The sequence below is a fragment of the Bombina bombina genome, chromosome 5 (assembly GCF_027579735.1).
Source record: "Bombina bombina isolate aBomBom1 chromosome 5, aBomBom1.pri, whole genome shotgun sequence".
In the NCBI taxonomy this organism is placed as follows: domain Eukaryota; kingdom Metazoa; phylum Chordata; class Amphibia; order Anura; family Bombinatoridae; genus Bombina; species Bombina bombina.
Genome location: NC_069503.1, coordinates 970,084,914 through 970,100,228, shown reverse-complemented (window position 1 = coordinate 970,100,228; position 15,315 = coordinate 970,084,914). Strand labels below are relative to the sequence as shown.

The following is a 15,315-nucleotide window of genomic DNA, read 5'->3' as shown; positions in this document are numbered from 1 at the left end:
TTGTAATACTTTTTGTTTGTAATCCCCCTTGTTTCTTGCACCCATTCCGGACTGGGGTTAACTGCCTGTGGCTCTGGTGACATCACAGCTTTTTGGAGTGCTATTTAGCACCCAGGGCTGGGATGTTGCTGAGTCACTAGATGTGTACCTGGTCCGGTCTTGGAGTGCAGTTCCCTTCCGTGTTTTATATATATATATATATATATATATATATATATATATATATATATATATATATATATATATAGTTATATATTAATATTAATATAGAACACATTTGCATAATTGTGATTTGCTTATAATATTGCAATCGCACTGTAAAATCCGTGAAAGCAATATTATGAAATCCCCAGCTCCTATAGTTTTAATAGGAAGTTTTTTTTGTTGTTGTTTTCTTTTATATTAACAAAGTTGAAAGTTTACTGAGCGTTCCATGGGAGTAACTTGTATTTTAATGGGAAAACATTGCCATGGGTTTTTAACATTCAAAACACTGTCCTCCATCTTAGCTATGCCTCTTTTTAGCCATATCAGTCATGCCTGCTTTTCATTGGCAATATTTCCCAGTGTGACAAAGCTGATGAATGTACACCGAAATTGAATATACATATGCATAATTTGAAGTGTTAATAAACAGAATTTTTTTTTTTATTTTAGTGAATGCATAGGCCTCTAGTTATCATGGTCTGGCGGACCTGAGCTGCTGGTGCAACGCCACCCCCTGCAGACTCGCGGCCAGCAGGGGGTGTCAATCAACCCGATTGTACTTGATCGGGTTGTATTGTGGCGATGTCTGTCCCCCTGCTCAGAGCAGGCGGACAGGATATGGAGCAGCGGTCTTTGTGACCGCTGCTTCATAACTGCTGTTTCTGGCGAGTCTGCAGGCTCGCCAGAAACACGGGGCATCAAGCTCCATTCGGAGCTTGATACATATGCCCCATAGTCTATTTTGTGTAAACACACTTTAAAGACAACCTCCACCACCTAAATCTCAGCTTAGTGGCTAAGTTGGTGGACTGCTGCTGAAGTTGCAATCATGATTATTTCCGGATGGAGACACATTGGCACTCGTCAGCGCAACGAGGTTCAGGCCACTTTTTTAGAATATATTGACAGACCGATGGACTGCGAGCCTAGCAAACTTAGACAAGCAGTTTCTTGTTGGTCTTTCAATGTTTTGAATATCATGGCCTTAGTCAGGATATATCCAGTGTCTAAACCAATTTCTCCTGTTTTCTAAAATTTTAAAAGCTTTACATCCTTCTCTTTTAGAACTTGCATGTTTTGTACATTTAGCTTCTGTCTTGAAAGTTTTTTTTTTTGCTTTTAGCAATATCTTCTGCCAGAAGACTTTCTGAAAATGTTGCTCTTTCTTTTGAATTTTCTTGTCTTATTTACATCAAGATAATACAATTTTAAGGACTCAATATGATTCTTTTTTACCTAAAGTAGTTTTTCAGATAACATCAATCGGAAGATTATTGTCCATCTCCTTATCCTAATCCAAAGAATTAATTTGATGGCCTCTTACTTAATTTAGATGTTGTAAGAGCATAAGAATTCTACTTTTACATTACAGAGTTTTTTTAGATAATCCTTTAATTTGTTTGTCCCTTGGTCCATCTGTTTCTTTAGCTTTTTGCCTAAATCTCATGATAACCAAGGTTTTCTTGAAAGTGAGAGAGTTTTTTCCAAAAATCTTATTTTTCTAGATCAGTTGCTTCTTCTTGGATTTTCAAGAATGAGTCTTATATTGAATACATTTTTAAGGCAGGAAGACACTTCCCCTAAATTCTACCACTTTGGTGTGTTTGGTAGGAATGTCCTTCAGGAAGCAGTGTCTGGTAATTAGGTGCCTGCCTTAAAACATTTTTGTCCCGTCCAATTACTCGTGGACTCCACAGCTTGGGTATTAGCTTACTGGAGTAATGACTCATGGACTCTACCCACATTATGAAAGAAAAAAAAAAACTAATGCTTACCTGATAAATTATTATTTTTTCATGGTGGTGAGAGTCCATGAGACCCACCCATTGTTTATTTTTTATGGTGGCAATTTTAGTTTGCACCTCATTTTCCCTACTTTGTCCTTTCCTGCCTATCTACTTCTCCTTTTTTGGCTATACATCATACCAGAATCCCAGAAAAGTGAGAGAGATTACGTGCTCTTAGAGCTTTAGGAATCTTTGCCTCCTCCTAGTGGACATGGGTTGAATCCCAGGAGCAATGGCTTGTGGACTCTCAAGACCATGAAATAAATACATTTATCAGGTAAGAATATATTTAGTTTTTTTAGAACTACATATCATATTTTAGCTGGTTTATGGTTATGGGTTATTAATAGGTTCGAATATGCTGTAATATAGTTTAAAAGAACTAGTTGTGAACAGATAGGTTAAAGGGCCATAAGTGAACAATAATTAAATGCACACAAAGGGGTAACTCACTACTGGTCCTGAGCAGTTCACAACTGGTGATTGGCAACTATTCACATATGCCACCCCTGACTGGATCAGCGGTCATGTTCAGCTCTGGACAAATATTGCATGGCCAGTACACCAGTCAATGGGTTTTTTGAAAGTGAGAGAGTTTTTTCCAAAAAGCTTATTTTTCTAGATCAGTTGCTTCTTCTTGGATTTTCAAGAATGAGTCTTATATTGAATACATTTTTAAGGCAGGAAGACACTTTCCCTAAATTCTACCACTTTGGTGTGTTTGGCAGGAATGTCTGGTAATTAGGTGCCTGCCTTAAAACATTTTTGTCCCGTCCAATTACTCGTGGACTCCACAGCTTGGGTATTAGTTTACTGGAGTAATGACTCATGGACTCTAGCCACATTATGAAAGAAAAAAAAAACTAATGCTTACCTGATAAATTATTTTTTTTCATGGTGGTGAGAGTCCATGAGACCCACCCATTTTTTATTCTTTCTGGGGGCAATTTTAGTTTGCACCTCATTTTCCCTACTTTGTCCTTTCCTACCTATCTACTTCTCCTTTTTTGGCTATACATCATACCAGAATCCCAGAAAAGTGAGATGGATTACATGCTCTTAGAGCTTTAGGAATCTTTGCCTCCTCCTAGTGGACATGGGTTGAATCCCAGGAGCAATGGCTTGTGGACTCTCAAGACCATGAAAGAAATGAATTTATCAGGTAAGAATATATTTAGTTTTTTTAGAACTACATATCATATTTTAGCTGGTTTATGGTTATGGGTTATTAATAGGTTATATATATATATATATATATATATATATATATATATATATATATATATATATATATATATATATATATATATATATATATATATATATATATACTGTGTGTATATATATATATATATATATATATATATACTGTATGTATCAAATATGCTGTAATATAGTTTAAAAGAACTAGTTGTGAACAGATAGATTAAAGGGCCATAAGTGAACAATAATTAAATGCACACAAAGAGGTAACTCACTACTGGTCCTGAGCAGTTCATAACTGGTGATTGGCAACTATGCACATATGCCACCCCTGACTGGATCAGCGGTCATGTTCAGCTCTGGACAAATATTGCATGGCCAGTACACCAGTCAATGGGTTTTTTTCTGTTAATTATATATTTCCACTACAGAAGATGCTTTAAAATAATGATTTAAATGAGCCATTTGTGATCTATTGGATATTTTATGCAATATAATTAATTAGTAAGTTGTGTTTTGTTTCTTAAATTATGTTTTTTGTTTCTACAGGATCAATGGTTTTGGCGTGTGAGAAACAACAAAGTTATGGATGGTTACCCTATGCAGATAACCTACTTCTGGAGAGGGTTGCCCCCTGGTATTGATGCAGTTTATGAAAATAGTGAAGGAAATTTTGTCTTCTTTAAAGGTAAGAAGCCCAATCATTTGGCATGTTTTATCCCATATTGTTACTCAGTGGCGTCACTAGGGTTGGTGTCACCCGGTGCGGTGAGTTATGGTGTCACCCCCCCCCCCCAGAAAGCAGACACACACAAAAACACAGGCAAACACACATACAAACACTCAGACACACTTAAAAACATACTCAGATGCACACACAAACACTCAGAAACACACTCAGACACACACACAAAAACACACACACAAAAACACTGAGACACACACACACACACACAAAAACTCAGACACACACGTACAAAATATGTAAACTGCACTGCATTAATTATAAACCTGATGTCTAGAGTTGCTCCCTGGCTCAGCAGAGCATCAAATGAAAGATAAACAGAGCACTCTAAAAATAAATCCCTAAAGAAAAGTTTTAGGCGCAAACTATGAAAATTCTGCTCTCTGACTCTGTTCCAAGCCTGTCAGTGCACAGCCCCGGGCCGCGTGCCTACCGCTTCTTATGGCAAATCACCTCTGCACTCTGCCCACCCCCAGACCCCCGCCCACCCTCCTACCTGTTCAGTGTGCACTTAGTGTACCGTAACCGTAATGGTCTGGTGGGCATCATACGTGGCTCCTTCACTTTAAAGACAGTGTCAAACAGTCATGCGGTCAGGTGCCAGGCATCCCCTCATGATTTGCCAGTTCCCGTTTAAAGAGACAGCACAGCAGTGAGTGACTCCACTGCTCCACATGTCACTGAGCAGTGAGCACAGATAGGCAGGCAGGCTTAGGCTAGCAGCGCAACTTTGCAAGCCCCACGGCATGCCCACAACATTCATAGCGAAATTGGGCAGGGGAGAAGCAAAGTACAAACAAGCAAAAGCAGCCGGGAAAACTATTTGTTGAAATTGCAGCACTGGCTCAAGGGGCAAAAAAATTGTGTGTCTACAACTTCCCCAGTCCCACCAATGTTCACAAATGCCAGCCCCTCTGATAAAAAAAAATCTATGCACCTCAACATTGTATTTCTTTGAATTTCAATAAAATTTAAAAAAAAAAAAAAAAAATTTTTTTTTTTTTTTGGTGTCACCCCCTGGAGGGTGTCACCCGGGTGCGGCCCGCCCCCCCCTAGTGACGCCACTGTTGTTACTAAATGTAAAATTACATTCATTGTACGGTCAAGCTAAAAAATAAATAATTGGTTAATAAAATATAGCAATATAATAATTTTATAAAACTATATACTAGAACATTATTTTTGTTTTGGCACTTTCACTTCTGGAGAAACATGTTTCTGGGTTCATATTTAACATACAAACCGCTAGATTTAGAATTTTGTCGGTAAAAACCCGCATAGCTAACGCTGCTTTTTTCCCAACGCACCCTTCCAACAACGCTGGTATTTAGAGTTGTCTGAGGGGCTGCGTTAGGCTCAAAAAAGGGTGTGTTGAGCCTAATTTAGCTCCACTTCAACCCTCAATACCAGCGTTGCTTACGGTAGCGGTAAGCTGGGAAAATGTGCTCGTGCATGATATCCCCATAGGAAACAATGGGGCATTTTGAGCTGAAAAAAACCCTGCAAAAAAGCAGCGTTCAGCTCCTAACGCAGCCCCATTGTTTCCTATGGGGAAACACCCTCTAAGTCTACACCTAACACCCTAACATGAACCCCGAGTCTAAACACCCCTAACCTTACACTTATTAACCCCTAATCTGCCGCTCCCGCTATCGCTGACACCTGTATTATATTATTAACCCCTAATCTGCCGACCGGACCTCGCCGTCACTATAATAAATGTATTAACCCCTAAACCGCTGCACTCCCGCCTCGCAAACACTATAATAAATAGTATTAACCCCTAATCTGCCCTCCTTAACATCGCCGCCACCTACCTACAATTATTAACCCCTAATCTCCCGCCCGCAATGTTGCCGCTACTATAATAAATTTATTAACCCTTAAACCTAAGTCTAACCCTAACCCTAACACCCCCCTAAGTTAAATATAATTTAAATGAAACAAAATAATATTCCTATTAATAACTAAATTAATCATATTTAAAACTAAATACTTACCTATAAAATAAACCTTAATATAGCTACAATATTAATAATAATTACATTGTAGCTATTTTAGGATTTATATTTATTTTACAGGCAAATTTGTATTTATTTTAACTAGGTACAATAGCTATTAAATAGTTAATAACTATTTAATAGCTACCTAGTTAAAATAAATATAAAATTACCTGTAAAATAAATCCTAACCTAAGTTACAATTAAACCTAACACTACACTATCATTAAATTAATTAAATAAATTACCTACAATTACCTAAAATAAAATACAATAAAATAAACTATTCTATAATAAAAAAAAAACACTAAATTACAAAAAATAAAAAAGAATTACAAGCAGTTTAAACTAATTACACCTAATCTAAGCCCCCTAATAAAATAAAAAAGCCCCCCAAAATAAAAAAGTCCATACCCTATTCTAAAATACAAAAGTAATCAGCTCTTTTACCAGCCCTTAAAAGGGCTTTTTGCGGGGATTGCCCCAAAGTAATCAGCTCTTTTACCTGAAAATAAAAATACAATACCCCCAACATTACAACCCACCACCCACATACCCCTACTTTAATCCACCCAAACCCCCCTTAAATAAACCTATCGCTAACCCCCTGAAGATCATCCTACCTTGAGTCGTCTTCACTCAGCTGAGCCAAATTCCTCATCCAAGGTGTGCAGAGGAAGTCCTTCGTCCGGTAGAAGTCTTCATCCAAGCGGGGCAAGAAGAGGTCCTCCATCTGGTAGAAGTGTTCATCCAGGCGGCGTCTTCAATCCTCATCCATCCGGAGCGGAGCCATCTTCAAAGGAGCCGACGCTCAGCCATCCTATTCAACTGACGGACTAACGACGAATGAAGGTTCCTTTAAGGGACTTCATCCAAGATGGCGTCCCTTCAATTCCGATTGGCTGATAGAATTAAGGTAGAAAAAATCTGATTGGCTGATGCAATCAGCCAATCAGATTGAAGTTCAATCCGATTGGCTGATCCAATCAGCCAATCGTATCGAAACAGCCAATAGAATGCGAGTTCAATACGCAGAACTCTAAATCTAGGTGAAAATATTTATTAGCGTATGTAGGCAAGCACACAAACTAGTGAAAACATATAGGGCCAGATCACTAGTGTCCCGCAGCTCTTTGTGTCGGTCACAAGTAGCACGGTGTTATAAGTTGAAAGTAAGCACGAGTTGAGCACAATTGCATTTGATGCACGTCGGGATAGGGTGACCTAAAAACTCTGTTTAACTGTTATACTTGACTTAAAAGTTGTTCAACGCACATGAAAATTGCATTTAAAAGTACAGTTACACTCAAAATAGCAATGTCTGTTAAATTGTTTAAAGGGACGCTGAACCCAATTTTTTTCTTTTGTGATTCAGATAGAGCATGCAGTTTTAAGCAACTTTCTAATTTACTCCTATTATACATTTTCTTTGTTCTCTTGCTATCTTTATTTGAAAAATAAGGCATATAAGCTTTTTTTTGGTTCAGAGCTCTGGACAGCACATTTTTATTGGTGGATGAATTTATCCACCAATTAGCAAGGACAACCCAGGTTGTTCACCAAAAATGGGCCGGCATCTAAACTTACATTCTTGCATTTCAAATAAATATACCAAGAGAATGAAGAAAATGTGATAATAGGAGTAAATTAGAAAGTTGCTTAAAATGTAATGCTCTATCTGAATCACGAAAGAAAAAATTTGGGTTCAGTGTCCCTTTAAAAAAAGGTATAAGGGCTCAGAAATATGAGGTCTCAGGTTTTAGAAAAGAAAAGGACTTCAAAGGTCTTTAACATAGAGATATATACATTTATATATATTTAGACATATGTGTTTGCAGTCAAGTAGATGAAAACATGAAAAATCATATATATGTAATATTTATATTTAATAAAGTGTTATACTGTGTATTTACTGTAAGAATGTTACATTCCAATATTTTGCACATAGCAGAATATGTTCTTTTTTTAAAAAAAATGATTTTTATTGAAGATTTCAATGATACAACAAAATAAAAATGCAAATAATAAAACTTCAAAAGGAAGAAAAGTAAATACACTGTCTCACAGACATAATTGGTAAGAAAATTTGACACGTTTCTTTTACAAATATGAAGTATCAAACCAATGGAAGTGCCCAAGATGGACCAAGCATAATTGACTAAGCCCGGTGTGAGCTGTGATATAGTGGGTGTGTGTAGGGGCAATCATGTTCAAAATATAAAAGAATTTTACATAACATGTCTTGTGGGTACAGTGTTTGATTTTTGAAGGGATAGAATATAAGAGAGGAAAGAAGATGAAGAGCAGTAAGAAATAAGAGGAATGGATAGGGGCGGGGGAAGGAGGGGGGAAAAAAAAAAAAAAAAAAAGGGGGGGGGAAAGGGAAAAGGGCTGGGTGGAGTGCAGAACAGGGCCGCACCTATGCAGTTATGTGTGTTAAATGTTGCATATTATACTCAGTCTGTTTATGTGTTTTCAGTCGGAGAAAGCACAGTCAGTCGAGCAGGCGGGTTGGATTTCTCCCAGGTCTCGGTCAGTAAGATGTGTAAATCTAGTTTGTTCTTTTTCATGAAGTGAAAACGCTCCAGCATGATTAGGTCTGTTACCTGTGTTCGCCAAGCATTCAGCGTCGGAGGAGCCGCTAATTTCCAGTTTTTTGGGATGAGCTTTTTTGCCCCATTAATCATTATCAGAAGCAGTGCCCTTGTGGCCATGTTTTGAATTTTGGGGATGCCCAGAAACATTAGGGAGTGTATATGAGGTGGTAAGTTGGTTTCTATTATATCTGAGACCGCGGAGAACACTGCCTCCCAGTATGGTACTATCACCGGGCACGTCCACCATATGTGGAACATTGTGCCACTCAGGCCACAGCCTCTCCAGCACTTATCGGTAATCTGTAAATTAGTTTTATGTAGTCTGGCCGGGGTTAGGTACCATCTGCTCAAGAATTTAAAATGCATTTCCTGTATAGTAGCAGAAGAAGATGCTCTGGCAGCGATCTGAAATGCCCGGCTCCAGTCGGCAGGCTGAGTGTCTGTGTTGGTCTCTCTGTCCCATGCTTGTGTGTATGTAGGTAGTGCCTGGTCATCGTTCACAAGCAACAGCTTGTATATGAGGGAAATGGTGTGTCTTGGTGGGTTTTGTTGGACACACAGAAGTTCGTAAGGCATGAGTTCCCTATTTAGCTTGCTCTTGTGTCTGTGAGTAATTATGAAGTGTTTAATTTGGGAATACTCAAACCAAGACGAGAACAGAATCTCATCCCATTGTTGAAGTGCTTCCAAAGAGACTATGTCCCCCCCCTCTAGTGCAAAATGTAAGACCCCCTCTCTTAGCTTATATGGTTGTCTATGTGCTAGTCTTTGATGTGCCAATGGGATCCCAGGATGTTCCCTCAGGGGCAGAAGTGGGGAATATGGTGTGGAGAGATGTCCAGGTACAGAGATGGCTTTGTCCCATTCTTTAAATGTCTCCCTTGTGACGGGGTAAAATTTCAAGATCTGAGGTCTATAACGCGGCGCTATCCATGCCATAGTGGCCATATTTCCTTTAGAAAAGATCTGATTGTCTATTTGCACCCACGCCTTCTGTGTGTTATTATGACTCCAGTCTACTATGTGTTGTAGTAATATCGCCCTGCGATATAACTTGAGATTGGGGAGACCCATGCCTCCTCGATGCTTTGGCATGTATAGTGTTTGCCTATTTATCCTGCTCTTTTTTCCCTGCCAGATATAGTTGTCAATAATTTTTTGTAATTGGTTAAGGTAGGTAGGGGGCAGCGGAACAGGTAGGGCTTGAAAAATATATAGGATCCGTGGCAGGATGTTCATTTTTATTATGCCCATCCTACCCAACCAGGAGATGGGTTTGTTGCTCCAAAGTTGAAGATCATTCGCAATCTCACTTTTAAGCTTTTGATAATTGTACAATACTTTACTTGCTAAATTGATGCCTAGGTACTTCATGTATTTTTTGGCTATTTGTATGTGAAGGGTTTCTTCCATTAGGGTGATGGTTTGCGGTGTGGCAGAAATATTTAGGAGTTCCGATTTTGTTACATTAAGGTGGAAATTAGAGATCTGGCCATACCTGTGTAGTTCCGCCAATATGTGTGGAAGGGTAGATTCGGTGTTGGAGATAGTGAATAGTATGTCATCGGCATACATGATCATTTTATGCTCCCTGTCCCCCACCACAATGCCCGTAATGTTGTGGTTGAGCCTTATCGAGACCGCTAAGGCCTCGATTGATAGCACAAACAGGAGGGGGGAAAGCGGACACCCTTGTCGTGTGCCATTCGTTATAACAAATGGATCTGACAGCGTGCCATTGGCCTTTATTCTAGCGCTGGGGTTGGAATATAAAGAAAATACCATATTAAGGAAGGGGGTGCCGAAATTCATTTTGAGCAATACTTTTTTGAGGAAACGCCAATCTACTCTGTCGAACACCTTTTTGGCGTCCGACGAGAACAGAGTCAGCAGGATTGATTGTTGTTTGGCGTAGCTGATTAACTGAAGGACTCTTAGGGTGTTGTCCCTGGCTTCGCGTCCAGGGACAAAGCCTGCTTGGTCAGTGGATATTAGATCGGGAAGGAACTTATTAAGTCTTGTTGCTAGCACTTTTGCCAAAATCTTGATGTCAGTATTCAAGAGGGATATGGGCCTAAAATTCCCTGGTCTATCTGGCTTCTTGCCGGGCTTCGGCAAGACTGTTATATGGGCCTCGAGCATGGAGGTAGGGAGAGTTTTAGTTTCAACTAAATTGTTGAACAGTGCCTGTAGGTGGGGGACAAGGGTATCCCTGAATGTTTTATAGTATTTGGGTGACAGACCATCAGGTCCCGGGCTTTTCCCTGTTGGTAGATTTTTTATTGCTGCACATATTTCCTCTGGGGTAATGGGTGTGTCTAGAGACCCAGAGTCCTCTGCTGTCAGTCTGGGTAATGGCAAGTTTTGTAAGTAGTCGGTAGTTAGTGAGTCCTTTGTGTCTGTATCAACCTGTGCATTAGGTGTTAGTGTTGGGGAATTCAGATTGTAAAGACTATTGTAAAAATCTCTTAATGTGTTTGCTATCCCCTTGCTATCTTGTACCGCCGTTCCTCTCCCATCTGTGAGTGTATGAATAAAGGTTTTGAGTCTTTTACGCTTTATTGACCTGGCCAAAAGCTTGCCCGGCTTGTTCCCTTGGTCAAAATACAGCTGTTTCAGATGTAGGGCTTGTTGCTGGGATTCAGCTGTTAATAGATCCCTGAGATCGTGTTTGGCCTGCTGTAGCCTGCAAGAGATGTCTGTGTCTCGTGGGTTTACTTTGTGTATTGTCTCTAACTGAGAAATTGTTGAGTGGAGTTGGTCGTACCTAATTCGTCTCTCTTTCAGTTTTTTAGCTTTTAGCTTTAAAAATTCGCCTCTTATGACGCACTTGTGCGCCTCCCAATTTGTGGTGTGAGAGGTGTCTGTATGATTGTTGAATGTGAAATACTCTGTTAAGGTAGTATCAAGTGAGGTTACCACAGTCGGGTCTGAGAGTAAGTGATCATCCAAGCGCCAGATATAGTCAGTCAAGGGGGCTTCTGGCCATACAATATCACATACTACCGGTGCATGGTCTGTCCATGTGATCTTTCCTATGTGGCATGAGTGCACTATAGAGAGACTAAGTGAATCTGTAAACCAATAGTCAATGCGAGAATATTTTTGGAAGACATTGGAAAGGTGAGTATAATCTCTCCCTGTCGGATGGAATGTTCTCCACACATCATGGAGATTTAAATTAGACAGTGTGGTTTTAATCGATTTCAATGTTAATTTAGGGACACTAGATCCTGAGTTAGATGTGTCCAATGTTGGCTGTAATGGGACATTAAAATCACCGCCCAGGAACACTGCGCCCTTTGCTTGGTCCAGGAGCAGTCCTGATAGTTTTTTGAAGAAGCGGTGTTGCTGTACATTAGGAGCGTACACATTTAGGAGAGAGATAGGTCTGCCAAACAGAAGACCCACCAAAAGTAGGTATCTGCCTTCTGGGTCTTTATGTGTGGATAATGTTTGGAAATCTATTGAGTTATGCATCAAGATTCCCACTCCATTCTTTTTTAGGGGGCCTGACGCAAAAAAGGTAACTGGGTATTTCTGAGATGACCATTTGGGCTCCCTTCCCCTCTGAAAATGGGTCTCCTGCAAGAAGACCATTGAACTACGGAGTTTAGAGAATTCTCGCATTGCTATTGAGCGCTTTCCTGGGCTATTTAGGCCATGTGTGTTTATGGTCACTAAAGTCAAGGTGTGATCCTGTCTATGAGAGCGTGGGGTTTGCATTGTAGAATGGGGGGGGGGGAAAGGGGGGGAAGGGGGGGGGGGAAATTTACAGGAAAGTAGGGTATAAGGTTAGATGGGTGTAGGGTGAAACGAGTGATATGTAAGAAAAGGTAGAGAGGTGAGCAGCCCTTAGGCCAAGTGATCTAAGACTGTTGAAAAAAGACTACAGATTGTTGGTCCAGACTGCTTAACAGTGAAAGGTTTTTAAAGAAATAGGATTGCTAATAAGAGATAAAGAATCTCCTAGCTGAAGTGCACTATGAGAAATAAGTACACTAATGAGGATGTGTCCTGGCAAGAACTGGAGGACAGCTATTCTTAAATTTAAGGGTTATTTAGGATATGTGGCTTAGAGCTATTTTCTTGCAGTGGTTCGTAGTGTATTGTGTAACTTGGTAATGGTACTAAGCCAGTCGTCAGACATATGTGATGTAATTGTGCTATATATACAGGGAGCAGGGATGATGTGGTGTAGGTGTTTGCCGGGGGATGAGTGTTTGAGATGAAAACTAGGTGTGTGTGTATTTCCTGACCTCCTGTCAGGATGTCTCGGATAGAAAAAGAAGTATTAGGCATCGGCATTCCATTTATAACATTATGCATATCCTGGAACAGTAAAATTACAGTAAAACAGTTAATAAACATTCGGATGACATTGAAAGGCAAACCTTTGTGTTCTAACATATTACAACTAATAACAAACTTGCCCCCTTCTTGGAGAGCACCCCCCGCAACCGGATGCCCGATTTCGAGAAAGGGTGGTATTATTCCCACACTACCTTCCTAGAGGCAAACTCAACATGCATGTAAACAACATTAAGGAATAAGTTAGGTAACCACATCTATAACAATAGCGCTTTGCGTGGCTAGTGAGTGGTGTGTGGGTGATCGTAGGAGATGTGTGTTATATATGCGTTATATGTTCAGGGAGCAGTGTTGAGGTGGTGTTTGTCAATGAACATGTGCATGTGGCTAAGAACAAGTGATGTGTGTATGTGTGTCCAGGATACCCGTTATGAAATCCCAAGTAGAAATAAATGTGTTAGTGTTCCATGTTCTATACCTAGCGCTATACAAATGAACAGTGCAAATACAGTTATGCTGCTAATGCAGCCATCCAAAGACTCAGAGAAACTATGTGTTTGATTAAATTATAGCTGCTTTCGAACTTGTCCCCTCCTCGAGGAGCATTCCCCTCAACCAGTTGACAAATTACAAGAAAGCACAACATCATTCCCATGTTGCTATCCTAGTGGCGAGCACAACATTTTTGTTAACAACATTTAAAGGTAACTCAAATAACTATATATGTATAATGTCTCTATTGTTAGTCTCTGACAACTATGCAAACAAATCAGGGTACACAATGCCAGTATACTTGCGCCTTCAAAGCAGGACTGCAGCCTCCCAGGAACAGACAGCAACAGTACCAATGGGGTCAGTGTGTTCCAGTTTGTTTCAGTCCCCAATTTCTTTGTGCAGAGTTGCAGCTTGTGTAGATATGCCATCTTCTTCTTGTGTCCCTCCCTGAGACCTATGTGCTGCCTCCTCGGCTGGTTGTGGAGGAGTTGGTGTTTCAATGGAGAGTTGTGTGCAGAATCTGATAAGGTCTTCTCCCGTTTTATACAGTGCTGTCTTATTGTCTCGGGTGGCAACTATGGAAACAGGGAACCCCCATCTATAAGGTATCTTGTGTGCCTGTAAGACCGATGTGAGGAATGATAGGGACCTACGTTTTTGCAGGGTGATAGGGCTAATATCACTGAATATTTGTATATTAATACCAGCATGGCTGACTGGCTGTTTTGCTCTGGAGTTTCTCAGAATGTCTTCTTTATCAGGGAAGTGAAGTAATTTAACAATAATGTCCCTAGGGGGTGCCTTGGGTGGGGTTTTTGCCCTGAGTGCCCTGTGGGCTCTTTCAATTGGTATGTCTGGGGCCCCAGGTGTCCCCTTTATGGTCCTGAAAAGGTCCTGCAGGTATCCCATAATTGCAGTGGGGGCTATAGATTCCGGTGTCCCCCTAATTCGCAAGTTATTGCGGCGGCTACGGTTTTCTAAGTCCTCTATTTTCTCATGTAATGCATCAATAGAGTTCTCTTGTGCTGCAACCTTATTTGTAAGCTGTTTAAGTCCAATTGAAACTGTAGAGCTTTGCTCCTCTATTGTTGTAACTCTGCCTTTAAGGGTAGAAATATCTCTATGAAGGTCTTTGTACAGTGTGCGGACGTCATGCATTGACACCCTTATGTCTTCTTTAGAGGATAGCAGACTCAAATCAGCTTTAGTGACATAGCCTGTAGGTAGTGCTTCTATTATGGGTTCCTGTGCTGGGGTTATAGGTTGACTGTCCTCTAATGCATCAGGCTGTGAGGATGTAGAATGTTCTATTGTTTTCAGATATTGCCCTATCGTTTTATTATTAATGCCCTTTTCCATTTTTTGGCCCTTCTTTTGAGGCATAATCACGTAGAAAAAAGGAGATGCCCCTTCCTGCTTGTTAGATTGTACAAATCAGGGATCTTTGTCTAATGAAGGGGTCTGTAGTTTGCTCATTCAGGTTTATTGTGGGTAAGAGAGAGAAAAAAAAATGTCTCGTGTTTATTTCTTATTGGCTTCTTGCCAACACCCTCTTATACCACTGCTGTGCTTTCTTTACAATCAATCAAGTGTGCCCTGCAGCATCCCTGTCTGCTTATATGGCCTCCTCTGTGTTATGGTGTATCATATATTAGGGGATACCCCACATGGCCCGCTCCTGCAGATCAATTGATAGTGTTTATTTGCCTCCGTGTGTGCGAGGTGCTGGGTGATTCCCCAGTATTAGCCAAATCGTGGGGTGCGTGTTAACACTTGCCTGTTATACTGCCCGGTGCCTGAAGTTTGGGCTCTGTCCGTATCGCACACTGGTGAGTCTATTTGCGGAAGCCACGTGGCGTGCCGATGTCCGTGTAAAGGCCCCTGTAGTCTGTCACTTATCTGCAGTTGTAGGTTTCAGATGTATCTCTCTGGCTGGTCCATCTGTTCAGATCACCACTGCTTTCAGATTG

At 40.4% G+C, this 15,315-nt stretch overlaps 1 protein-coding gene across 1 annotated transcript in view; it reads left to right on the top strand.

The window, feature by feature from the left end:
- The window catches only part of MMP16 (matrix metallopeptidase 16), a 539,583-nt gene that overhangs the window by 488,532 nt on the left and 35,736 nt on the right, over positions 1-15,315 (top strand). Inside the window, exon 7 of the mRNA XM_053715178.1 lies at positions 3,747-3,885. Coding sequence (XP_053571153.1) covers positions 3,747-3,885 — 139 coding nt within the window. The remainder of the gene's footprint in view (positions 1-3,746; positions 3,886-15,315) is intronic.